Below are 26,270 nucleotides of genomic sequence, written 5' to 3'. Positions count from 1 at the left end.
CGTGTTCATGGAAGACAATCTTACTCAGCTACGAGTGATCGTCAAAGAAGAAGAACATATGTCAACGAGTCATTACAGAACAGGCCATGTACCCACCCTGGGCAACCTCACAATAGCACATTGTTTTGCTTTTAGCTCATGTATTGGTGATCTACAAGGGAAGAATTCTGTGTTGATCACTGTGTGTAGATGCCTGGAGGAGGAGGGGGAGGAAGGAATTGGAGCTATTTCTGTTCTGAACATGGAAGCATGTTGGAATGGCTGTGAATGAGTAGAGCTAGTGACATGGCGATGTCAATGCTAATTGCATTGCTTTACCTCTCATCTCAAGGCCAGGTGTACAATAAATGTGGAGTTGATAAATTTTGTCCTTGTGGAACAGAGGATACACGTTTTGCCAAACCAGGAGTAGCCTGCACACCTGTTATAATCACAGATGGCTTCTAGGATTCTAGACCAAGGGTTCCTGGAGTGCATCTGGGGACCCTCAGAGGTCTATGAGCTTCATTCAGGTGGTCTGCAGTGACAACTTTGTGGGGTGACATAGCTTTGTGTGTGTGAAAAACGTTGTGTGTGTGGGGGGGGAATGGTGGATCAAGTCAAAAGACCATCTGGCCCAATATTGCATTCTCACACTGGCCAACCATGTTCTGGAAGCCCAGGGTGGAAAAGCACTCTTTGTTCCCGCCATCTGGTATTCAGACTGACAGGCAGGGAAAATACATAGTGCTCAAGGCCAATAGCCATTCATACCCTAATTCTCCATGAATTTTGTTCTCTGCTTAGGAGGGCGGACATTTTCTCTTTAGGTTGTTACTGTAGGCTCAGATTTTCACCTCAGTAGGCGGAACATAGTCAGGGATAAGGACCACAGAATAAACATTGCAACTGAAAACAAGGAGATGGTTTATTGATGCAAAACACTCAGTACAGTTCAGAATTGATATTGTAGACCAGCGGGTGCCCACTTATTTTGGACGAGGGCACATTTCAAGTTTTGAGGGAGTGCTGTCGGTACCAGTAACAAAATGGCTGCCACAGGACCATAACAAAACATGGCTGCCATAATACAATATGAGAGGGAATACAGTGGTGATGAAGCTTTCCCCTTAACTGTATTTTCATACTAGAAGAGGCTTAGCCTGTTGGATTTCTGCCTGCCAGACCATTGTTAAAAGCACCGTTTTTCCCACATGCCAATCTCATGCAGCTGCACGGGAAGTGCAAAAACAACTCCTCTTTTTCGGGGCATTGGGGGTGATTGGGGAGGGGGCTGTGAGGAGATTCAGCAGCTCAGTTCAGCTCCTTGCCCGACCAAGAAAAAGGGCCGGATTTCCTCCCCACAGAAGAACGCTTCCGGGAAAGTGAAGATCAAGACATCTCCTTTGACATCAAAAAATCCCACAGAACCCCTTTCATAGTCCAGAGTCACCCGGATCTTCCTGAGCTCATGATTTAAGAGCAAAGGCGTCCGCTCAGGGGCAGTAAAAGCCCAAAGTCCATACAATGAGCCAACCATGGCTTTTCCCACAGCCCAGATTCCTACACTGGGTTGAAGCCTGACCTGTCCCTTCCTCGGGGTCGACTCGCGTGCCACCCCCACAGCCCACGTGGCATTTTTCTCTCCCCCAACTTCCACTTCCCACCATTTTCTTACTGCACGGAATCTCTCGCTGCCCAGCACGTAGGTCTTCGGATCAAATCTCTTTGGGCTGTCGGGCAGATTTTGCCTTTCCCCTCCACACCTCACACTCTTCCCATCTTCAGAGAGAATGAGGTAGTGATTCGCTGTTTCTGGATCCAAAACTATATTCACTGTAAGAGAGAGAGAGATTCACACACAGAGAGAGGGAGCCGGGTCAGTGTTTGAATTATAGGGCAAGGTGCATGTGTGGATCTATCTTTTGTGGTACCCTATAGTTTTTTTTATATGCCTGTTGTCTTTGTCCATGGAGTTTTCTGGGCAGGGATACTGGAGTGGCTTGCCAGTTCTTGCTCCAGGTTTTTTTGCTGGAGGAGATTCTTGAGAGTCCCATGGACTGCAAGAAGGTCAAACCTATCCATTCTGAAGGAAATCAGCCCTGAGTGCTCACTGGAAGGACAGATCCTGAAGCTGAGGCTCCAATACTTTGGCCACCTCGTGAGAAGAGAAGACTCCCTGAAAAAGACCCTGATGTTGGGAAAGATGGAGGGCGCAAGGAGAAGGGGACGACAGAGGACGAGATGGTTGGACAGTGTTCTCGAAGCTACCAGCATGAGTTTGACCAAACTGCGGGAGGCAGTGGAAGACAGGAGTGCCTGGCGTGCTCTGGTCAATGGGGTCACAAAGGGTCGGACACGACTAAATGACTAAACAACAATAGTTTTTTGTGTTTAGGAAGCTACTGAGGGGGTTATGGGTTGGCTACAGTTTGGAGGGGTGGGTGGGAGTCAGGGCTAGGAAATGGCAAATTACAAATTTTTGGTTTCTTATGTTTTCTACTCCTGAATTTAGTTCTCCACATTTTCACATTGCTGTGCAAATTCTTTTCTTTTTTTAAGTACTCATGAAAATCCATCTACGTTGCTAGCTAATGCTAACATTTTTTTTTTGCATGTTTACATCCTTGGAGAACTGCGCTGCAAAATTCGGAGAAGTGCAAATTTCAAAGGGATTTTTTTTAAAGTACTCATGAAAATCCATCTGCGTTGCTAGTGCGAATTTCTCCTAATACTTTTTTTTTTTTGCATGTTTGTACACATTGCATCCTTGGTGAACCATGCTGCAAAATTTGGAGGAGGCTGACATCGCAATTTGCATATACTTTCAGGAACTGTGAATTAGGTAAGATTCGCCTTTCCACGTGAACTGACCTGAATTTCTCCCCATCCTTAGTCAGAGCGGAGCTTATGGATTTTGTTAAGGTGGCGAGGCTCAGAGGGCAGTGACTTGCCCAAGGAACTAAGTTGGAGACTGCATTCCTACACTTGCTAGCTTGGAAATGAATCCTTCTGAACTCCATAGAACCTATGTCTGGGCAGACCCAGGTAGGATTGCTCTGTGTATCTCCATCTGCTGGTGGGAGGGTGAATTGCCTCCGGCACTGTGAAGAAGGAAGGAAGGAAGGAAGGAAGGCCAGAGGGAAGAGGGAAGAGAAGAAAAAGGAGCAGGAGAGAGTTTAAAAAAGAGGGAGGGAATGGCTCACACTCCTCTATGCTCTCTGATGGGTTTTTATTAGGTAAGTGTGGGAATATATTAACTATATTTTATCCCTCCACAGACACATGTGCGTGAGTTAACAAACAAAAGAATCAGCTTATTGTCTGCTTATTAAGGGTGGGGCTGAGCAGAGTTTAAATCCCAATTTAGGCAGTTTAATTCAAATCATAGGAATTAGCCGTTAGGGTGATCTCCTCCTTTGCTTCCCCTGTTTATAAAAAAGAACAAAAAAACCAACAACAAAAAACAGACCACAGACTGAAAAGTAAGTTTAAAACATATAATCATCCTTAGCAGCAACAGCATTAAAGATAATACTTGTATTTACAAAAAACAAAACAAAAACAGCTTCAGGCATGCACCCGAATTTGGAGCAAGTGGAGGCATGTCTGCCTCCATTGTTGGTCGAAGGAAGAGAGAGAGAGAAGGAACAGGAAATATTTATTGGCTTCTTCCCCCACAGGAGAGAAGGGGAAATGACACCACACACTGCCCTCTCTACCAATTACATTTTTATGGTCTGTGGCCTATCAGCAAGACAGCTCTATGGTCTTAACTCATTCACATGCTAACTAGTAAGTATGTGCAATATTACTGTAGATTTGACTGCAAAATCTCCCCCACACATTCTCTCTCACACACAAATAGGGGGGAAAAAATGTCCCCAAGCAGCGTACCTGATTCTATCTTCCCAAGTCTTCCCGAGTTGCTCTTCTCCCGCATGACGCACATTTCACCTTGTTGTATGCTCTCTGGTGTTGAGGAGGGCATGACAGAGCCAACTGCAGCAGCAAGGAACATGATTAGTTGGGGACATCTTTAAGAAATGGCCAAGTAAGACAAATAACAGTTGACTGAGGTTGACTGAGGGAAATGATCAGGGATCAACCAAAGCAACACTGATGTTCCTCCCAGGAGGTCCTGCCTAAGGGAATTTTACGTTGAAAACAGCAAAGTGTTGTTAAAGGCAAGGTGTGAGGAGGCAAGGCACAACGCGGGAAATTCAAGGAAGTGACCAAGATGTGGACTGCATGCCCATCAGGAAAGGACCTTGGAAATTGCCAAAAGCAAAGTACAGGTGTCCTCCTTTTACAAGTTTTCTTGCGCTTAAAGGACTGCACCCTCTCATGAGAGAGAGAGAGAGAGAGAGAGAGAGAGAGAGAGAGACTTTGTATTGAAGCCTTGTAAAGAACCTTTTAATGAGGGTGAAAGAGGAGAGCGCAAAATATGGTCTGAAGTTCAACATCAAAAAAACGAAGATCATGGCCACTGGTCCCATCACCTCCTGGCAAATAGAAGGGGGAGAAATGGAGGCAGTGAGAGATTTTACTTTCTTGGGCTCCATGATCATTGCAGATGGTGACAGCAGCCACAAAATTAAAAGACGCCTGCTTCTTGGGAGGAAAGCAATGACAAACCTAGACAGCATCTTAAAAAGCAGAGACATCACCTTGCCAACAAAGGTCTGTATAGTTAAAGCTATGGTTTTCCCTGTAGTGTTGTACGGAAGTGAGAGCTGGACCATAAAGAAGGCTGATCGCCAAAGAATTGATGCTTTTGAATTATGGTGCTGGAGGAGACTCTTGAGAGTCCCATGGACTACAAGAAGATCAAACCTATCCATTATTAAGGAAATCAGCCCTGAGTGCTCACTGGAAGGACAGATCCTGAAGCTGAGGCTCCAATACTTTGGCCACCTCATGAGAAGAGAAGACTCCCTGGAAAAGACCCTGATGTTGGGAAAGATGGAGGGCACAAGGAGAAGGGGACGACAGAGGACGAGATGGTTGGACAGTGTTCTCGAAGCTACCAGCATGAGTTTCACCAAACTGCGGGAGGCCGTGGAAGACAGGAGTGCCTGGCGTGCTCTGGTCCATGGGGTCACAAAGATTCGGACATGACTAAACGATTAAATGACTAAACAACCATAACAACAAACCACATTTTACTCTGGAGATCTTACGTCTGAGCTGGCCCAGATAGGGTTGAACCACATACCCCACATATCTGTTGATGGGAGGGGGGAAGAGCCCTTGGGCTGGGAAGGGGAAAAGGAAGGAAGACCAGAGGGAAATGAAAGTCGGGGAAACAGAGGGACAGGACAGAAGGTTTCTTAAAAAGAAAGAAAATGGGTGGGCGAAAGGAAAGGGATATTCCTCCCCTTTATTTGTCTCACAAACACAAAAAATCAAAAGTCACAAAGCAACGTACCTGATGACACTCTCCGGAGTGCTCCCAAGCTGCTCCCCTGCCTCCCAGTCCTGACGTCCCCCTCCCTCATGCTTGCTGACCTCAAGGAGGGCTGGAAGGAATCACCTGCAGCAACAGCAAGCAACATAACTGGTTGGGGGCATCCTTAAGAAACGCTCAACTAAGACGCAAACAGTTGTGCTCTGGTTGGTTTAGGGACGCGATCGGGGACCAACCGAAGCAATACTGGGGAAAATAGTTCAGGGTTCTTCCCACTGAATTTTGCCCTGACAACAGCCAAGTGTTGTGAAGGGTTGGGGGTGGGAGGAAAGGCACAGGGCAGGAAGTGGCAAAGGTGTGGACCACATGTGCAGCTGTGGGAGACCTCAGAAGCTGCTATGGGGAAGGACAGGTGTCCTACAAGCAGGGGTGTACAAAGTGGGGGGCGGAGGGGGCCGGCCTGTTAGGATTCTTGCTCTGTGTTCGGAGTCATGGGATGGTTGTCTATCACATGATGGTGTATGTTTTCATTCCACAGAGTGGGAAGTGACGGAGACAGGATGTTTATATTACTGTATTCCGTGGAGTGGGACTATTGTCCTTTGTTCTTTCTCTCTCTGCTGTCTGATGAGAAAGAGGAAGGAGCAAAGGCAGAGTGCTCCAAGTGTATTATATGTAAATAAAGTAGATTAGCCAAAATGCTGTGCTACTGAGTTCTGTTACGTGAACTACAAATACTCTGCAGGATCGTGAGTGTGCTGATGCCTCTTGGTATCAGTCGCTGTGATGTTCGGGCAGAAGAAAGCTTTTGAAGCTCCCGAACGACTGACCAGGAGGGAGAGAACATGCCAGTCGGGCATGTGTCTCTACCAGGGTCCTACATGAGTGTAGGACGAACCCAACAGGGCCTCCCCAGGTGCCACTCTGGGGGGGGGTGCTGTAGAGCAGTCGAGGGCATGCACAGTCAGTATGGGCACTGCTCACACGGCATCAGTACGAGCTGCCGCTCTCTCGCGCCATCCATATGGGATGCCGCACATGTGCAGTCCATATGGATGTCGTGCGCGTGCCACCGGGCGGTTTGCCCCGCCCCTCGGCATCCCGCCCCGGGTGCTGGAGAGGGTTCCTCTGCCACTGCCTACAAGTGGTGGGGAGGGCAGGAGAAAGGGAGCATGAGCACTGGCTCTGATGCCTCTGATGCCAGGTATGACTCAAGGCTTCATACCAGCGCAAGCACCAACTCTATGGGAATGAGGACACCTCAGCTCCCCATCTGTGGGGATGGGGCTGAGCCTCCCAGTCTTGAGAGGCTGGGCCACGGCGGCAGCCCTGATGGGCTTCCCTGTGGTGATGGCAGGCCCCACCAGGCCTCCCCACAATGGCAGAGGGCCCCACTGGGCCTCCTCCTGACTTAGGTGACGTCACACATGCGTGTTGCACTTCTGACGTCATGAGCATGCAACGAGGTGCCCCCTCCCCCATGTTGGGTAGACCTTGGCGCCTCTGCTTACCAGCAACCTGCAAATATACTTTTCTAGCATTTTCCTTCTACCGTATTTTTCGCTCTATAGGACGCACCCGACCGTAGGACGCACCTTGTTTTAGAGGGGGAGAACAAGAAAAAAAATTCTCCCCCTCTCTGCGCAGCACCCCTTCAGTGAAGCAGCAGGAGAAACAGAGCCCCTTCCATTTCTCCTCCCGCTTCGCTGAAGGGGTGCCGTGCAGCTCTCCCTCTCTGCTGAAGCCAGGAGAGTCTTGCTCTCCTGGCTTCAGCAAAAGGAACCCGAAGCCTTTGGAGCGCAGCTCGAGGTCCCGCTGCGCTCCAAAGGCTTCAGGCAGCTATCCCTGAAGCCTGGAGAGCAAGAGAGGTCGGTGCGCACCGACCCCTCTCGGTCTCCAGGCTTCAGCAAAAGCAATGCGAAGCCTCCGGAGCGCAGCGGGAGCGCTCCCACTGCGCTTCGGAGGCTTCGCGTTGCTATCGCCGAAGCCAAGGAGATTGCATTCTGTAATGGGTTGCTTGTGCGTAAGCGCCAAACCGCTCCAAGTTGAGTAGTTGGCTAAAACTTTCCCTGACCGGACAGCCCTTACTTCGTGGCTGTCTTAATCACTGGCAGAATCCGTCAGTGGGCGTTTCCTGAACTTTTTCCAACATAAAAGCTCCTTGACAGAGAGTCTCTGCCTGGATTCCCTGCGCGACAGCTTTCTGCGCAGAGTGGGAGTCCCAAGGGGAGGTCCTGAGCTCTCTCCACTGGTCTCGCTGGAAGCATCCCTGAGCCTTACCTCCGACGCCTCCTCCTCCCCTCCTTCCTCAGCGGAAGCTCTCCCTCTTTCCCTGCTGGTTCCCTCCCCAGCGTCCGGGAGCCTCGCCACCCCCCGAGCTCCGATGGCAGTTCCCTGACACATTCGCTCCATAAGATGCACAATTTTTGGAGGGGGAAAAGTGCATCCTATAGAGCGAAAAATACGATATATCCCACCCACAGACACATATATGTCCCCTCACCATCTCTCTCTCTCTCTCTCTCATTTACACACACAAAACCCCCTATAAGTAACAAAGCAATGTACCTGATGATACCCTTTGGAGTTTTCTCAAGCAACTTCTCTCTTCATCTTGTTGCACACTCTCTGTCCTCGAGGAGAGTAGCAACGAGTCAGCTGCAAGAAGAAGAAATTTGATTGCTTGCAAGGTGCCCTTAATAAATGCTCATCTAAAGGCTTGTCAACCTTTCCATTTGTCCCATGCCTAGAAAGGATGCATCTGGGTGATTTTGGGCTTGCCCTGTGCTTCCCAGGCATGGCTCTGAGCAGTTTTGCCTTTGCCTCTCTGCTTTCTCAGGGAAAACCTGCTCTTTGGTGATAAATTGGAACAAACGACCATCTGCAAATGAGAGAATGTGGGCCTTAGCTCTGAAGACTGCCGGGGCACAGTCACTGCCCTACCAGTTGTTAATAAAGAGCCTCTTCTGCATCTCATGTTAACTTTTACCAAGAAGAATCTTTGATATTGAAGAGAATTTCATTAAGGGCTATACAGAATGTACCAATATTTGTTTGCTTGTCAGATGTGAACCCTTGCCATTAGCACAAATACCCCTTCTTGGTCTTACCCAAGCACCCCCTCCCTTCAAAATCCTCCCATCTCATTAAATCCCAGAATATTACCCTTATTCTGTACTTCTTCCAGGGACTCTGTTATGAAGAAGAAAGAGGGAGAAATTTATTTATTTTATTTATTTAAATCATTTTTATTGATTTTTCCATGTATACCACTTCTAACAATATATTTTTAACCATTTTTCATATTTTGACCCTCCTCCCCTGGACTTCCCTCATACTCCCATTTTGTTTTATTTCCATATTGTTCACCCTGCGTATTATTTCCCCCAAATTTTCTCAATACATATAGTCTCATTTTTCGTTGTATACAGTTGTGATTGTTTACGGAAACCCTGCCAATGAGTCCATTTCTTTATGTTGCCTCCTCATACAGTGGTGCCTCGCAAGACGAAATTAATCCGTTCCGTGAGTCTCTTCGTATAGCGGTTTTTTCGTCTTGCGAAGCAAGCCCATTGACAGCTTAGCGGATTAGCACTATTAGTGGTTTAGCGGCTTTTAGTGGCTTATCAGCTTAGCTGATAAGCTGCTTAGCTGCTTAGATTGGGACATAACTTTTTTGGTTTTATTTGTGGTAGGGTTGCCATATTTCAAAAAGTGAAAGTCTGGACACAAAGGTTATTGACCTTTTTGAAGAAAATGGTTGAACTTTTTTTTTTTTGAGCTATTTTAATAACAATTTGCCAAAATGTACGTTTTCAACATGAGTTGCCATTTCAGTGATTGCTGCCCGAAGACTGTTTCTGACGGCTGAATCCCAGCAAGCCATAAAGAGAATCAGAGCACGATGCTTGATTCCTGTTTTGAATCCAAGGCTGTGGCTATGGAAAAATAAGACTGTCTTGGGGTGTCTGTGCTGTGAACCGCTCAATTGTAGGCTCACATTGTATATACAGTGGTACCTCGGGTTACATACGCTTCAGGTTACGAACTCCACTAACCCAGAAATACTACCTCACATTAAGAACTTTGCTTCAGGATGAGAACAGAAATCGTGCTCTGGCAGTGCGGCAGCAGCAGGAGGCCCCATTAGCTAAAGTGGTGCTTCAGGTTAAGAACAGTTTCAGGTTAAGAACAGACCTCCAGAACGAATTAAGTACTTAACCCAAGGTACCACTGTACAGTATGTGTAAATAAACCATATATCCTAAAGACACCACAGTCTTTGCTGTGCCTCATTTGCCAATAGGAATCTCAAACCCTGGTGAAGCAGCCTGGGACCCCTGGAATATTCACTGTTTGGAAATTGGCATGACATGCAACTATCTATCTATCTATCTATCTATCTATCTATCTATCTATCTATCTATCTATCATCTATCTATCTATCTATATCATCTATCTATCTATCTATCTATCTATCTATCTATCTATCTATCTATCTATCATCTATCTATCTATCTATATCTATCTCTCTCTCTCTCTCTCTCTCTCTCTCTCTCTCTCTATCATCTATCTATCATCTCTCTCTCTCTCTCTCTCTCTCTCTCTCTCTCTCTCTCCATCTATCATCTATCTATCTATCATCAGTCATCATCTATCCCACATCTATAACACCACACAATAATGTTTGTTACCTTTGAATTTCTTGGTCGCCTTCTCCAAAAAAGGATGCATTCTAGAGAATTTATCTATTTGCTCTTTTAATCCAGGAGGAAAAACTATTGCATCTATGGTTTTATTTTTATTTTTATTACACCTAGGAAGAAGCAAGTGAGGTTTACTGTGATCCATCTGGTCATTCTCAAGTCATTCTTAATTCAGTCGTCAGAATGAAGGAGAAAAGTGTGAGCAGCAGGAAGATACCAAGGGATCGTCCATGATAGGTTTTTCTTTCATTCCCCCTGGTTTCCCCACGAAAGTCCCCACTGTTTACCGCTGAATCGGAACAAAGGTCAGTCGGGTTTTCTGCGGATTGACAGCAAAATAGAAGCAAACATTTATTGGGTTTTCTGTGGATTTATGTTTCTTCCAATTCTGTGGTAAGCAGCAGGTTTTCCCAGGAAAAGCGGTGGGACAAAAGAAAAGCTTCTGAGACCTTTGCTTAGAAATCACAGGAAAGGCAGAAGTGTGGATGAAACCCTGTGATAGCAGCGAATGGTATTGTCTGCCATGTGCCCACTACAAAGACCTATTGCAAACGGGAAAATGAAGTATAGTTGGGGGGGGGGGGATAAAGTGTAAATTTACATAAACATTTTTTTCATATAACATTTACATATAAATGATCAATCCATAATCTATTTTACCTGTCTTTTTTTTAAAAAAAAACAACAACAAATTTTACAGTTAAGATGCAGAAATATTTTCAAACTATCTGTCTGAAATTTTGACACACACGTTGCATACCGTACCATGTTTAAAATTACAGCTAGGTCAGAAGTGCCTGATTAACTTGTGACAAAGTTGTGATTTGTCGCTGCTTCTACCTGATCAGAAGAGGGTATAAATCGGCCCAATTTAGTTGAGGATCTGGGTGAATCTGGAGCAGAGCCTTACTGAATATTTTCTCCAACAAATTATGTTTGCACACAAGTAACTAATAAGAACCTCTCTTTACCCTGGCCTTTGTCATCTAGGAGATGTATTTTAGGACCCACCCTGTTTTCTTGGATTGTAATTTGTTTTAACTATTTTTTATATTGTATTTCAATTCAGAAGCTGCCCTGGAACCTGACAGTGGAGGGCAAGTAAGAAATCTAATAATCCACCACCACCACCAACTCTGATATGATATAAAATATAAAAAAATGAAGAAATATCATCACTTCTTCCTAAAATATGCATTTTATATGCACCCTTCCAAAAAAATCCTAACCATTTTTGTATGCTGGTCTATGCATCCCCCAATGTGGTTTTTGTAAATTTCACCGCGCGAGGTACACAGTTTTGGATAAAAAATGCATCACAACATTTGTAAAAGTGTGCAATCAGATTGGTAACTGTTTTCTGATCTGCTTATTGGTCTGTAAACTGTGAAGTAGATTGGTTCACATAAAAGTATTGTGTTGTTGTTGTTGTTTAGTCGTTTAGTCGTGTCCGACTCTTCGTGACCCCATGGACCAGAGAACGCCAGGCACCTCTGTCCTCCACTGCCTCCCGCAGTTTGCTCAAACTCATGCTGGTAACCTCGAAAACACTATCCAACCATCTCGTCCTCTGCCGTCCCCTTCTCCTTGTGCCCTCCATCTTTCCCAACATCAGGGTCTTCTCCAGGGAGTCTTCTCTTCTCATGAGGTGGCCAAAGTACTGGAGCCTCAGCTTCACAATCTGTCCTTCCAGTGAGCACTCAGGGTTGATTTCCTTCAGTATGGAGAGGTTTGATCTTCTTGCAGTCCATGGGACTCTCAAGAGTCTCCTCCAGCACCATAATTCAAAAGCATCAATTCTTCGGCGATCAGCCTTCTTTATGGTCCAGCTCTCACTTCCATACATCACTACTGGGAAAACCATAGCTTTAACTATACGAACCTTTGTTGGCAAGGTGATGTCTCTACTTCTCAAGATGCTGTCTAGGCCTGTCATTGCCCTTCTCCCAAGAAGCAGGCGTCTTTTAATTTCGTGGCTGCTGTCACCATCTGCAGTGATCATTGAGCCCAAGAAAGTAAAATCTCTCACTACCTCCATTTCTTCCCCTTCTATTTGCCAGGAGGTGATGGGACCAGTGGCCATGATCTTCGTTTTTTTGATGTTGAGCTTCAGACCATATTTTGCGCTCTCCTCTTTCACCCTCATTAAAAGGTTCTTTAATTCCTCCTCACTTTCTGCCATCAAGGTTGTGTCATCTGCATATCTGAGGTTGTTGATATTTCTTCCGGCAATCTTAATTCCGGCTAGGGATTCATCCAGCCCAGCCTTTCGCATGATGAATTCTGCATATAAGTTAAATAAGCAGGGAGACAAAATACAGCCTTGTCGTACTCCTTTCCCAATTTTGAACCAATCAGTTGTTCCATATCCAGTTCTAACTGTAGCTTCTTGTCCCACATAGAGATTTCTCAGGAGACAGATGAGGTGATCTGGCACTCCCATTTCTTTAAGAACTTGCCATAGTTTGCCGTGGTCGACACAGTCAAAAGCTTTTGCATAGTCAATGAAGCAGAAGTAGATGTCTTTCTGGAACTCTCTAGCTTTCTCCATAATCCAGCGCATGTTTGCAATTTGGTCTCTGGTTCCTCTGCCTCTTCTAAATCCAGCTTGCACTTCTGGGAGTTCTCGGTCCACATACTGCTTGAGCCTTCCTTGTAGAATTTGAAGCATAACCTTGCTAGCGTGTGAAATGAGTGCAATTGTGCGGTAGTTGGAGCATTCTTTGGCACTGCCCTTCTTTGGGATTGGGATGTAGACTGATCTTCTCCAATCCTCTGGCCACTGCTGAGTTTTCCAAACTTGCTGGCATATTGAGTGTAGCACCTTAACAGCATCATCTTTTAAAATTTTAAATAGTTCAGCTGGAATGCCATCACTTCCACTGGCCTTGTTATTTGCAGTGCTTTCTAAGGCCCATTTGACTTCACTTTCCAGGATGTCTGGCTCAAGGTCAGCAACCACACTACCTGGGGTATACGAGACATCCATTTCTTTCTGGTATAATTCCTCTGTGTATTCTTGCCACCTCTTCTTGATGTCTTCTGCTTCTGTTAGGTCCTTTCCACTTTTGTCCTTTATTGTGGAAATCTTTGTACGAAATGTTCCTTTCATATCTCCAATTTTCTTGAACAGATCTCTGGTTCTTCCCATTCTATTGCTTTCCTCTATTTCTTTGCATTGCTCGTTTAAGAAGGTCTTCTTGTCTCTCCTTGCTATTCTTTGGAAATCTGCATTCAATTTCCTGTATCTTTCACCATCTCCCTCGCATTTTGCTTGCCTTCTCTCCCCCGCTATTTGTAAGGCCTCATTGGACAGCCACTTTGCTTTCTTGCATTTCCTTTTCATTGGGATGGTTTTCGTTGCTGCCTCCTGTATAATGTTACGAGCCTCCATCCATAGTTCTTCAGGCATTCTGTCCACCAAATCTAAATCCTTAAACCTGTTCCTCACTTCCACTGTGTATTCATAAGGGATTTGACTTAGATTGTATCTTACCGGCCCAGTGGTTTTTCCTACTTTCTTCAGTTTAAGCTTGAATTTTGCTATAAGAAGCTGATGATCTGAGCCACAGTCAGCTCCAGGTCTTGTTTTTGCTGACTGTATAGAGCTTCTCCATCTTTGGCTGCAGAGAATATAATCAATCTGATTTCGATGCTGCCCATCTGGTGATGTCCATGTGTAGAGTCGTCTCTTGTGTTGTTGGAAAAGCGTGTTTGTGATGACCAGCTTGTTCTCTTGACAGAACTCTATTAGCCTTTGCCCTGCTTCGTTTTGATCTCCAAGGCCAAACTTGCCAGTTGTTCCTTTTATCTCTTGACTCCCTACTTTAGCATTCCAATCCCCTATAATGAGAAGAACATCCTTCTTTGGTGTCACTTCTATAAGGTCTTGTAAGTCTTCATAGAATTGGTCAATTTCAGTTTCTTCAGCACAAGTAGTTGGTGCATAAACTTGGATTACTGTGATGTTAAAAGGTCTGCCTTGGATTCGTATCGAGATCATTCTATCATTTTTGAGATTGCATAAAAGTATAGACCAAATCAAATTATCCCTTACCTCTGAGCAAGGAAATTAATATTATTGATTTTCATATTCATAACAAACCCACATACCTTTCCAGCATGCTTCTCATATTCTAGATGGAAGAGACAGAATGAGAGAAATTCAGTCCCTTGCACCAGTTGCCTCCAGCAGTTTATTACTTTCCCCTTTTCTTTATATATCAACCAAATACTGAAGTGCACACGCCTACGGGACCGCCTCTCCTGGTATGTCCCACAGAGGAACTTACGGTCTGCAAATAAAAACATCTTGAAGATCCCAGGCCACAGAGAGGTTAGGCTGGCCTCAACTAGAGCCAGGGCTTTTTCGGCCGTGGCTCCAATCTGGTGGAACGCTCTGTCACAAGAGACCAGGGCCCTGCGGGACTTGACATCTTTCCGCAGGGCCTCTAAGACAGAGCTGTTCCACCAGGCCTTTGGTCACAGCGCAGCCTGACCCCCCTCCTCTGGCAATCTGCACAGATTTTTGCTTATTGGTTGCCATAAATTTGATTTTAATTAATTTTTATAATGAAATGTTTTTAGAATCGTTGGATTATTTTGATTGTTGTTAGCCGCCCTGAGCCCAGCTTCAGCTTCAGCTGGGGAGGGCGGGATATAAATAAAATTTATTATTATTATTATTACTGTAAATACTTCTACAGTGGTACCTCTGGTTACGTACTTAATTTGTTCCAGAGGTCCGTTCTTAACCTGAAACTGTTCTTAACCTGAAGCACCACTTTAGCTAATGGGGCCTCCTCCTGCTGCCATGCAATTTCTGTTCTCATCCTGAAGCAAAGTTCTTAACCTGAGGTACTATTTCTGGGTTAGCAGAGTCTGTAACCCGAGGTACCACTCTATAGACTTCTACAGACCAATGAACAGCCCTTCCTCAGAGGACAACCTGGACTGTTTCATTGTGCCATCGCTCACCTGCAAGAATTCAGCCACTGGCGGCTCCTGTTTCTCCTCCAGCTGCTTTATTAAAAAACTGCAAAAGCCCAGACATTTGTTTCTAAATTTGAAAATCCCCCTGGATGGGCATGTAGGCCCCCCAAAAGAGGACATGTCTGTGATTTTCCAGATGCATGGCAACTGAAAGAGACTGAGAGAGGAGCTCTCTGCCCCAGAACACCCCCCGGTTATGCTTCTTCCTGAAATGCAGACAGATGGCACACCTGGGATCGTCTGCCAACTGCAAGTGATCCTGGGCTATGCTCTGCTGCTGGCGCCCACCACTGGTGCCGCCAGCCTGAGAGCAGATGTCAGCTTGCTACCGCTCATGATGTACATTGCTCTACACACAACAGCGCGGGTATATTTGAACTGGGTAGAAGAAGAACTCAACTGGCCAGTGTTGCTGGTGCCATTGCCAATGCTAGCACAGAAACTCCCTGGATCCATTGTAATTTGGCAGGCTTCATCCATACTGCAGGAGCAGCTTTGCCTGCAAATTCCATCCACTTCTATCAAACCTGAATCATGCAGTTTGATGAAGCTCCAAATCACAGTTTTGAACAAAATGTGTGGCCAGTGCACATCACTACTATGAATACTTCTATAAACCAACAGACAGAGTGGTTGGGAGTACAACCCTTCCCTGCAGGACGACCTGGACTATTTTGTCGTACTCTTACCTGCAAGAATTCAGTCGCTGGCTGTTTCTGCTTCTCCTCCAGCTCCTTAATAAGGTCATCAATAGAAGACATTTCCTCAGAGAGTTTTGCAATATGTTGGTCCTCACAGGATTTAATCTCATCATCCAGTTCCTTCAATTGAGCCAGCAGGAGGCGCTCTTGTTCTTCCAGAAACTGGTGCGACTGCTGGAAATCAGCCATGATATTCTGCCTCTCCATGTCTGTTTGCTTCTGCAAAGAGAGAGTCATGGCCAGACAAAAAATGTTTAGATGTCCCTTTGATTCCATATGCGCAAGCTGACTGGCAGGGCAGCTGATGTTTACTTCAACACTCACAATGGTACAGAAGTTCAGTCACAGCTGAGGGCGGCAGGCAGGCTGGCTTAGCAGGACACAGCCTCTTTGCTTGGCTCGGTCCTCAGTATTTTCCTGCTGCTCACCTACCGATCTATTAAGCTGCTGCTGCTCTCTATTTGTTGGTATCTTCATCCTGCCTTGACCACCTCACTCTGCCTAATAGTAGGGCCGTGAGGAAGTGACGAGAAGGAGGAGGAGGAAGACTGGCTTTGTGGGGTTCATTCTTAAAGGATTAATGCTGGCATGGCTGGACATTTTTGGACTCAAGGACTACATTCGCCCCTAGACAACCCTACCAGTTTTAGCCTGTCCTGCTGAATGTTGTCTAGCCTTGCAGGCAGCTGCTCTTCAAGGTCTGAAGCAGAGACCTTTCCCAACTCTACCACCCAATATCCATTTAACTGATAATGTCAATGATCAAACCTGGGACACTGTACAAGCAAAGAATTAAGGCCTCACTCTGTCCAGTATAACCATCCTGGAGAGGCAAGAAGGTTTGCACCTACCAGCAGATTCTGGCTTTCGTTCTCCCCCTTCAGTTTAGAAGACAGAATTTCTTCTCTCTTTTTGTTCAGGAACTCCAAATGATGCAGAATTTTACCCTGGGGTGGCCAAAAAGGCATTTGGGTTAGTTTTGGCAGCAGAGATATAAACTGTAACAGTCGTGTCTGTTCAAGAAACCAAGAACACAAAGGTTGAAAAGGGTCTACGTGCAGCTTCTAGGAAACTTCCATTCTTAATGAAGAATTAGATTAAATATATGCATATTTATAAAGCTAATGTTTAATATTCTGATTAAATATGGGGGAAACAAGGGGAATCAAAATTATGGGGACACAGTGTAAGAGATAAAATGTTTTCTCATATACCAGGTTGGCACAAAACAGAGTATCTGTATGAGATTCGGCTCCTGGGCCAAGTCAGTCACCCTCTCACATTTTCTGCACCAAACCAGGCGCTTTTCTAAAGTTAAACTGGGTATGAACCAAGGTTTGTGGCTGGTGCACAACCCTATTCAGAACTTGCTCTTTTCTTTCTTTCTTTCTTTCTTTCTTTCTTTCTTTCTTTCTTTCTTTCTTTCTTTCTTTCTTTAAAAAAGCTTGCAGTATTCACCATGAAGTGCCACACTTTTAACATTTGGCGTGGAATGGTGCCTGTACAGCTGAGTACCCCCAGAAATGGTGGCCATAACATCTGTTTCCCAACATAAATTCTGGGACTAGAGAAAATGGGAAACTGCTGGGACCTAGGGAACATCAAATGCTTCCACAAGCCTGGCTCATACAGAGTCAGACCTCTGGTCTGTTTCCTATACTGACAGAAAGTTGCTTTGGGGTGAAGGCTGTCCCCAGCCCTACATAATATTGCTAAGGAATGAACCTGGAACCTTCTTCAGTCAAAGCAGAAGCTCTACTGTTGAGCTATGGCCCTCAGACCAACCTTCCAGCGTTTCCCTGCCCTGATAGTTCTCTGGGCTCCTGGGGCAGGAAAAGGTGGGAGATGGTTGAAATGAGCACTTTTCAAGTTCCCTTGGAACTTCTTGCGAATATTCCTACTACTGAATGCTCAGTAAGTACAGTGGTACTTCTGTCTACGAACTTAATTCGTTCTGGAAGTCCGTTCTTAAACCAAAGTGCTCTTAAACTGAGGCGTATTTTCCCTACTGAGGCTTCCCGCTGCTGGTGCCCTTCAACTGTTTGGCTTCCATTTATCTTCTGAGGCAAAGTTCACTAGCCGGAACACCTACTTCCTGTTTTGCGGAGTTCGTTGCCCGAATAGTTCATTAACAGGACTGTTTGTAGACCGAGGTACCACTGTACAAGATAGGAGCTGCAGGCCTCTCTATCTGGCCTCTCCCCAGGCTGAAACATTCGCCAGCTCCAGTTCACATCCTCCTCAAGTCTTTTTTGCCAGGCTAGAATGTGTCCTTGAACTCCACTAATGCTTTCCACTTACTTAGATGGCAGACAGGGACAGCAGTGAGAGCATTTGTAGGAACTAGCCTACTGCAAAAAGGTGAAATTTTCAAGCGTTGCTCTGTCCGCTTTTGTCTCGGGCCCCAATAACCAGCAGCGTTTAGGACACAAACACCCACCCACACACCCCACCTGAATGTCACCTAGAGAAAAATGCAGCCCTCAGGCTGAAATATTTCCCCCATTCCTAGGATAACTGAGGATCCCATGGAAGTCTGGTCCCCAATCCTACAGCTCCCTACCTGATACTCCTCAAAGGCCTCCTCCTTTGGGATCACCTTGTGGTCCCTGTGCTCCTTGGATTTGTCGCACACCACACAGATGGGGTCTTGGTCGTCTTCGCAGAAGAGTTTCAGGGGCTCCTGGTGTCTCCCGCAAACCCTTCCCAGCGCTTCCGACCCTCTGGCCATCTGAAGGCTGAATTTCTTGACTATTTCCACAATGCTTGCCAGTTGCCGGTTGGGCCTGACATTCCTTTGCTGACAAGGTTCCCTGCACTGAGGGCAAGAAGCATCTTGGTCCAGTTTCCCCCAAGCCTCGGTGATGCAGGTTTGGCAGAAAATGTGACCACAGTCTATGATCACTGGATCTGTGAAATACTCTAGGCAGATGAAGCATGTCGTTTCCTCGCAGAGGTTCTGGACTGGACTCTCGTCTGCCATTTCGTCTGCCTGAAAAGGGAATAAAAGGCTGAGTTTTATTTCTCCAGTTTCAAGCCACAGGGGGGGCCTTTCCCTCCCTCTGGGTGACTCATAGTCTTTGCAAAAGCAGCAGCATATATTGGAAGAAACTCTTACAGTGTGCAACTTTCACATCCGTACCAAGCAGTCAAAGTGTGTGGTGTCTGCCAAAGAAATTTGGCAATGGACGTTTACCCCAAAAGGCTACACTTCCCAGCACCTTTTTTAAAAAATAAATAATTTTTCTGTTTCATTCATTACATACATCTCAAATTCTTAACATTTACTATATATTCCTTCCTCCCTCCCCTCCAGGGTTTCCCTAAACTTCTGGTTTGTTTCTTTTTTCACCCACTTTGTTATCTCTTAACAGAAAAAGTGATTAGTAACATAACATCAAGCCTAAAGACATAAATATAACAGGAAATACACCACCATATTTCACTATCTTCTAAACATTTTCTAATGCTAATAATGTAAATGTTTATCTAAATCCTGCCATCAAGTCTATTGACTTTCTTTGTTTCTGCAAATATAATATACATGGTTCCCAATCTTTTTCAAAGTCTCTGTTGTCTTTTTCTCTTAGTCTATCTGTCATTTTTGCCAGTTCTGCATACTTCATCGACTTCTCTTGCCATTGTTCATTAGCTGGTGTTTCTCCAGTCTTCCAATTTTGTGCAGTCAACATTCTTGCTGCTGTAGTGGCATACATAAATAAAGTCCTCATTTCTTTTGGTATGTCTTGACGTAAAATACCTAACAAAAAGGCTTCTGGGTTTTTTTTACAAAATTATTTTCAATATTTTTTTCAATTCATTGTATATCATTTCCCAGTAGGGTTTTACCTTTTTACAATCCCACCACATATGATAAAACGTACCTTCTGTTTCACATCTCCAACACTCTTTCTTTTCGTTTTTATACATTTTTGCCAATTTAGCCGGTGATAAATACCATCTGTACATCATTTTCATATAGTTCTCTTCGGTCTCCCACTCCAAAAGAATGTTATATGGCTTTTTTAATAATTTTGTATTTTCTTCTATCACTTCCTTTTGGAAGTTGGAAACCGAATATGAGAAGCCTTTTTTATTATCCTTATTAAAAATATCCTGTAATTGTTTATGATGCAACCAGCTTCTTTTATTTCATCATAGTCTTTCAGTTTTAACTTTCCCTCTCGTTCCACCAACAGTTCTCTATATGTTGGCCACTCTCCTCCCCCCCCCCCAATATTTTAAGTGATTGTGCTTCAATAGGTGATAGCCACCAAAGTGTTTTCAGTTCTAATAAATCTTTATATTTCTCCCATACTTTCATTTTTTTTAAAAAAATAATATTTATTAAATTTTTGTTTAACAATAAAGATATATATAAAAAAACATACCAAGTTCAGATATCCTCATTTCATAAACATCCTTGGAATTCCTCACGCCTCTTGTTCCTACTCTCTAAACTCATAAGTTTTACCAGCAAATTATTAACTTAATTTAATTTGTCTATTAAAATTTCCCAATATTCAAATCTCAAATTTAATCTTTTAAATTTCTCTTGTCAAAGGTTAATTATAGAATACCATTTATCCACAATTTATCTTATTTTTCAATTACATTAACTTTTACAGATATAGCTTATTAATTTGTTGGAGCCCTGATGTTGCAGATCATACAATTTTCTTAACATTCATACAGTTTACAATGCTTTTGTAGATAATCTTTAAACTTCTTCCAGTTCTCCTCCTCCAATTCTTCTCCCTGGTTTCGGATTCTGCCGGTCATCTCATCCAGTTCCATATAGTCCATCAGCTGCATCTGCCATTCTTCCAGTGTGGGCAAATCTTGAGTTTTCCAGCCCTTAGCAATGAGTATCCTTGCTGCTGTTGTGGCATACATAAAAAAAGTTTGATCCTTCTTTTGCACACTTTGGCCGACAATGCCCAGGAGGAAGGCCTCTGGTTTCTTAAGAAAGGTGTACTTAAATACCTTTTTCAGCTCGTTATATATCATTTCCCAGAAAGCCTTCACTCTAGGGCACGTCCACTAGAGGTGAAAGAATGTTCCTTCAGCCTCTTTACACTTCCAACATTTATTGTCAGGCAAATGATATATCTTTGCAAGCTTGACTGGGGTCCTGTACCACCTGTATATCATTTTCATAATGTTTTCTTTCAGGGTATTACATGCCGTAAATTTCATACCGGTGGTCCATAACTTTTCCCAGTCAGCAAACATGATGTTGTACCCTATGTCCTGTGCCCATTTTATCATAGCTGATTTGACCGTTTCATCCTGTGTATTCCATTTTAGCAGCAAATTATACATTCTTGAAAGTGTCTTAGAGCTGGGTTCTAACAGTTCTGTTTCTAACTTTGATTTTTACACCTGGAATCCTAATTTTTTATCTGACTTAAAGACTTCTTTAATCTGAGCGTAATGTAACCAATTTCGCACTTTCCCCTTTAGTTTCTCCATACTCTGCAGTCTCCAGTTGTCACCATCTTTTTCTATTATTTCCCAATATTTCAGCCATTTGGCCTCCATATTGAGTCTTTTCGGGGCCTTAGCCTCCATTGGTGATAGCCACCTTGGGGTTTTATTTTCCAATAAGTCCTTATATTTTGACCAGACATTAAACACTGCTTTTCTGACAACATGGTTCTTGAAAGCCTTATGTATTTTAACCTTGTCATACCACAGATATGCATGCCAACCAAACGCATTATTAAATCCTTCCAAATCTAAAACATCAGTGTTTTCAAGAAGCAGCCAATCTTTCAACCAGCAAAAGGCTGCTGATTCATAATACAACTTTAAGTCTGGCAGGGCAAAGCCCCCTCTTTCTTTAGCATCAGTTAATATCTTAAACTTGATTCTGGGCTTTTTGCCCTGCCAGACAAATTTAGAAATATCTCGTTGCCACCTCCCAAAACACTCCATTTTGTCCACTATTTGCAAAGTTTGAAATAAAAACAACATCTTTGGCAATACATTCATCTTGACAGCAGCAATACGATCTGACAAGGAAAGTTTCAATCTTGACCAGACATCTAGGTCTTTTTTAATTTCAGACCAACATTTTTCATAATTGTCTTTAAATAAATTTCTGTTCTTCACTGTTATATTTACCCCTAGATATTTGACTTTTTTAACCACATTTAATTCTGTCTCTTTTTGAAACCTTTCTGACTCTAAAGAAGTCAAATTTTCCCCCAAAACCTTAGTTTTTTGTTTATTAAGTTTAAATCCTGCCACTCGACCAAATTCCTGAATCAGTTGCAATACCCTTTTAGTACTAGGCTCTGGCTCCTGTAGGGTCAAAACTAGGTCATCTGCAAATGCTTTCAGTTTATATTGTTTCGCTCCGACCTGAATACCTTCCACCAACCGGTCTCCTCTAATCATATTCAAGAGCACTTACAGGACCAAAATAAATAACAAAGGGGAGATAGGGCAACCTTGTCATGTTCCTTTCTCAATTCTGAACCCTTCTGTCACCACATTGTTGACTATCTATTTAGCTTTTTGCTCTGAATAAATTGCCTCTATCCCATTATAAAAACCCCGCCCCACTCCCATTCCTTCCAAATTTTTCTTCATGAACTTCCAAGAGATGTTGTCAAAGGCCTTCTCCGCATCTATAAAGATTAAAACAGCTTTTGTATTAATATTTGTTTACAAAAGTTCCAAAATGTCAATAATGTTCCTTGTGTTAGCAAACAAATGTCTACCTGGGAGAAAGCCTGCTTGGTCCTTATGGATTACTTCATTTAGTACTTTTTTAAATCTTCTTGCTAAAATGTCTGCAAATATTTTATAATCCACGTTTAAAAGGGAGATGGGGCAGTAATTCCTGAGTTGCGTCTTTTCAGATTCTAGTTTGGGTATCAATGTGATGAAAGCTTCTTTCCATGACTCCGGTGCCTTTTTCCCTTCCATAATTTCATTGCAAACCTCCATTAATAGATGCATCAAATAGTCTTTCAATGTCTTATAATATTTGGAGGTAAGCCCATCTGGCCCTGGAGACTTGCCCAGTTGTATGTTCTGAATGGCCTCCTCAATTTCTAATTGTGTTATTTTATATTTCCGGATTGTTCTGTTCTTAAGAGACAACTTTGGTAAACCATACTTCTGTAAAAACTGATCTATCTCTGAATCATTTTGCGGCCCTTGTGTGTAAAGTTGTTTGAAGAATCTCTGGAAGCACTTTCTAATTGCCATCGGGTTCTGAATATTTCTTCCCTCAATTTCCAAATTTGTTACTGTGTTCAGCTTTTGTCTCTTTTTCAGCTGCCATGCTAGCAGCTTTCCACATTTATTTGCCGATTCAAAGGATCTTTGTTTCATTAACTTGATCTTCCATTCTACTTCTTGGTTCATCATTTTTGCATATTGTACTTGATAGTGTTTAATTTCTCTTAAGATCTCCTTTGATTTCGGTTTCGATTTTAACTTTTTCTCACCTTCTTTAATTTTCTCCAAGATCTTGTCTTTCTTGTCATTCTGCGCTTTTTTCTTGATTGTATTCTGCTGTATCAGAAACCCTCTCATCACCGCCTTACTTGCGTCCCAAACAGTTCTTTTTTCGACTGTAGTATTCAGGTTTATCTCAAAATAGTCCTTCAAAGCTTTTTGGGCCTTTTTAATAATATCCTGATCTCTAAACAAGTTGTCATTCATCCTCCATCTGAAGGAGCCGGTTGGAGTTAGTCTCATATCCATCTTGACAGCGTTATGGTCGGAGCAGGTTCTTGGGCAGATTTCCACTTTTTTTATTTTCGGGGCCAGGCCTTTAGTTGTCCAAATTTGGTCAATTCTTGTCCATGTCAGTTGGGCTTCAGAAAAGAATGTTCCTTGTCTTTCTAGGGGATTCTTTGTTCTCCAGATGTCAATCAAGTCCATGTTGTCAGTCATTTCAAAAAATGTCTTTGGTAGTCTGCCATCTTTTGTCACGTTATGGCTTTGTGACTTATCCATGTTAGTTGATACCACTCCATTCATATCTCCTAACATAATGATGTTATCATAGTCCAGATAGTCCAGCATAATCTCATGCAGCTTCTTGTAAAATTCCGATTTCCCCTCATTTGGCGCATAGATTCCTAATAATAAAAACTTTTCACCTTGAGCCTGAATCTCAATTGCCAGAATTCGTCCATGTTCGTCCTTGAATAGGAGTTTTGGTGACAGGCTCTCTTTTGCATATATCACCACGCCTCTTTTCTTTACTCGATCTGAAGAAATAAATTCTTGGCCTAATCTTTTGTTTATTAACACTTTTCTGTGTAGCCTAGTCACATGTGTTTCTTGCAGACAAATAATGTCCAATTGTTCTTTTTTCAAAATATGAAATATCCTTCTTCTTTTGTCCGGGATGTTGGCGCCATTTATATTCCAGCTAAGAAGTTGCAGAGACATCCTGGTCAAATCTGTTATTGATCTGGTGGTGGTATCTTTTTCTCCTGGTCTAGAGACCCCGCCGGTGTAGGTGTAGGTACAAGTTGTGGTTCGGCCCCTATTTCTCCCATACTTTCAACCATGATTTTCTTATTAAATGGCTGTGGAATCCTTTATGTACTTTTGCTTTTCCATACCAGAGGTCGGCATGCCATCCAAATCTATTATCATGTCCTTCCAAGTCAGTTATTTCCTTCCTGTCTAACTTGATCCAATCTCGGATCCATATTAGGGATATTAGGCAGCTTCATAATACAATTTTAAGTCTGGAAGTGAGAATCTGCCTCTTTCTTTCACATCTGTTAAAATTTTGTTTTTTATCCTTAGCTTTTTACCATTCCAGACAAATCTTGATATTTCTCTCTGCCATTCTTTAAAGCATGCATCCCCTGTTATTACTGGAACAGTTTGGAAGAGAAATACAGTGGTACCTCAGGTTAAGAACTTAACTCATTCTGGAGGTCCGTTCTTAACCTGAAACTGTTCTTAACCCGAAGTACCACTTTAGCTAATGGGGCCTCCTGCTGCCGGTGCACCGCCGCTGCACAATTTCTGTTTTTATCCTGAAGCAAAGTTCTTAACCGGAGGTACTATTTCTGGGTTAGCGGAGTCTGTAACCTGAAGCATCTGTAACCTGAAGCATCTGTAACTCAAGGTACCACTGTAACATCCTTGGAAGTACATTCATGTTTATAGTTGCAATTCCCCCCATAAAAGGGAGGTTCATCCTTTTCCATGTTTCCAAATTTCTTTTAATTTCCTGCCATTTTTTTTTCATAATTATCTTTATGAGAAGGGGGGGGAGGAAGTGGAGAGAGGAATCACCTGCGTCTCCCAAACAAGGCTGCACTGCCTCACTAAATGTGCATCACTAATAATAATAATAATAATTTATTTATACCCCGCCCATCTGGCTGAGTTTCCCCAGCCACTCTGGGCAGCTCCCAATCAAGTGTTAAAAACAGTACAGCGTTACATATTAAAAACTTCCATGAACAGGGCTGCTTTAAGATGTCTTCTGAATGTCAGGTAGTTGTTTATCTCTTTGACATCTGATGGGAGGGCGTTCCACAGGGCGGGTGCCACTACCGAGAAGGCCCTCTGCCTGGTTCCCTGTAGCCTCACTTCTCGCAATGAGGGAACCGCCAGAAGGCCCTCGGCGCTGGATCTCAGTGTCCGTGCTGAACGATGGGGGTGGAGATGCTCCTTCAGGTATACAGGACCGAGGCCGTTTAGGGCTTTAAAGGTCAGCACCAACACTTTGAATCGTGCTCGGAAACGTACTGGGAGCCAATGCAGATCTCTCAGAACCGGTGTTATGTGGTCCCAGCGGCCACTCCCAGTCACCAGTCTAGCTGCCGCATTCTGGATTAGTTGTAGTTTCTGGGTCACCTTCAAAGGTAGCCCCACGTAGAGTGTGTTGCAGTAGTCCAAGCGGGAGATAACCAGAGCATGCACCACTCTGGCAAGACAGTCCGCGGGTAGGTAGGGTCTTAGCCTGCGTACCAGATGGAGCTGGTAGACAGCTGCCCTGGATACAGAATTAACCTGCGCCTCCATGGACAGCTGTGAGTCCAAAATGACTCCCAGGCTGCGCACCTGGTCCTTCAGGGGCACAGTTACCCCATTCAGGACCAGTGAATCCCCCCCCACCCACTCCCTGTCCCCCCAAAACAGTACTTCTGTCTTGTCAGGATTCAACCTCAATCTGTTAGCCACCATCCATCCTCCAACGGCCTCCAGGCACTCACACAGGACCTTCACCGCCTTCAGTGGTTCTGATTTAAAGGAGAGGTAGAGCTGGGTGTCATCTGCATACTGATGAACACCCAGCCCAAATCCCCTGATTATCTCTCCCAGCGGCTTCATATAGATATTAAAAAGCATGGGGGGAGAGGACGGAACCCTGAGGCACCCCACAAGTGAGAGCCCAGGGGTCTGAACACTCATCCCCCCCCCCACTTTCTGGACATGGCCCAGGAGAAAGGAGCAGAACCACTGTATGACAGTGCCCCCAGCTCC

At 44.0% G+C, this 26,270-nt stretch overlaps 1 protein-coding gene across 1 annotated transcript; it reads right to left on the bottom strand.

Annotated features, from left to right (window-relative positions):
* Window positions 1-882: 882 nt before the first annotated feature.
* Window positions 883-19,002, bottom strand: LOC310837529 (zinc finger protein RFP-like). The gene is made up of 11 exons (XM_083724244.1): window positions 18,907-19,002; window positions 18,352-18,780; window positions 16,640-16,735; window positions 15,777-16,007; window positions 14,209-14,231; window positions 10,084-10,205; window positions 8,555-8,581; window positions 7,958-8,047; window positions 5,411-5,515; window positions 3,877-3,981; window positions 883-1,815 (listed from the first exon to the last, which is right to left on the bottom strand). The coding sequence occupies exons 2-11, from the start codon at window positions 18,769-18,771 to the stop codon at window positions 1,286-1,288; spliced, it is 1,749 nt and encodes a 582-aa protein (XP_083580370.1). The 5' UTR covers window positions 18,772-18,780; window positions 18,907-19,002; the 3' UTR covers window positions 883-1,285.
* Window positions 19,003-26,270: the final 7,268 nt, after the last annotated feature.

The sequence above is a fragment of the Podarcis gaigeae genome (genome assembly GCF_964106915.1).
Source record: "Podarcis gaigeae genome assembly, chromosome: 2".
Taxonomy (NCBI): Eukaryota; Metazoa; Chordata; class Lepidosauria; order Squamata; family Lacertidae; genus Podarcis; species Podarcis gaigeae.
Note: the sequence above shows the minus strand (reverse complement) of the source record. Positions and strands in the feature narration are given on the sequence as shown.

Bases quoted from the DNA above. Each gene is read 5' to 3' on its own strand.
- LOC310837529 (XM_083724244.1), bottom strand. From the start codon at position 18,771: ATGGCAGACGAGAGTCCAGTCCAGAACCTCTGCGAGGAAACGACATGC. The intron at 16,008-16,639 runs GTAGGTGCAAAC...CTCTCTTTGCAG, and splicing joins ACGAAAGCCAGAATCTGCTG to AAGCAAACAGACATGGAGAG. The intron at 14,232-15,776 runs GTAAGAGTACGA...TCTTCCATCTAG, and splicing joins CAGCGACTGAATTCTTGCAG to AATATGAGAAGCATGCTGGA.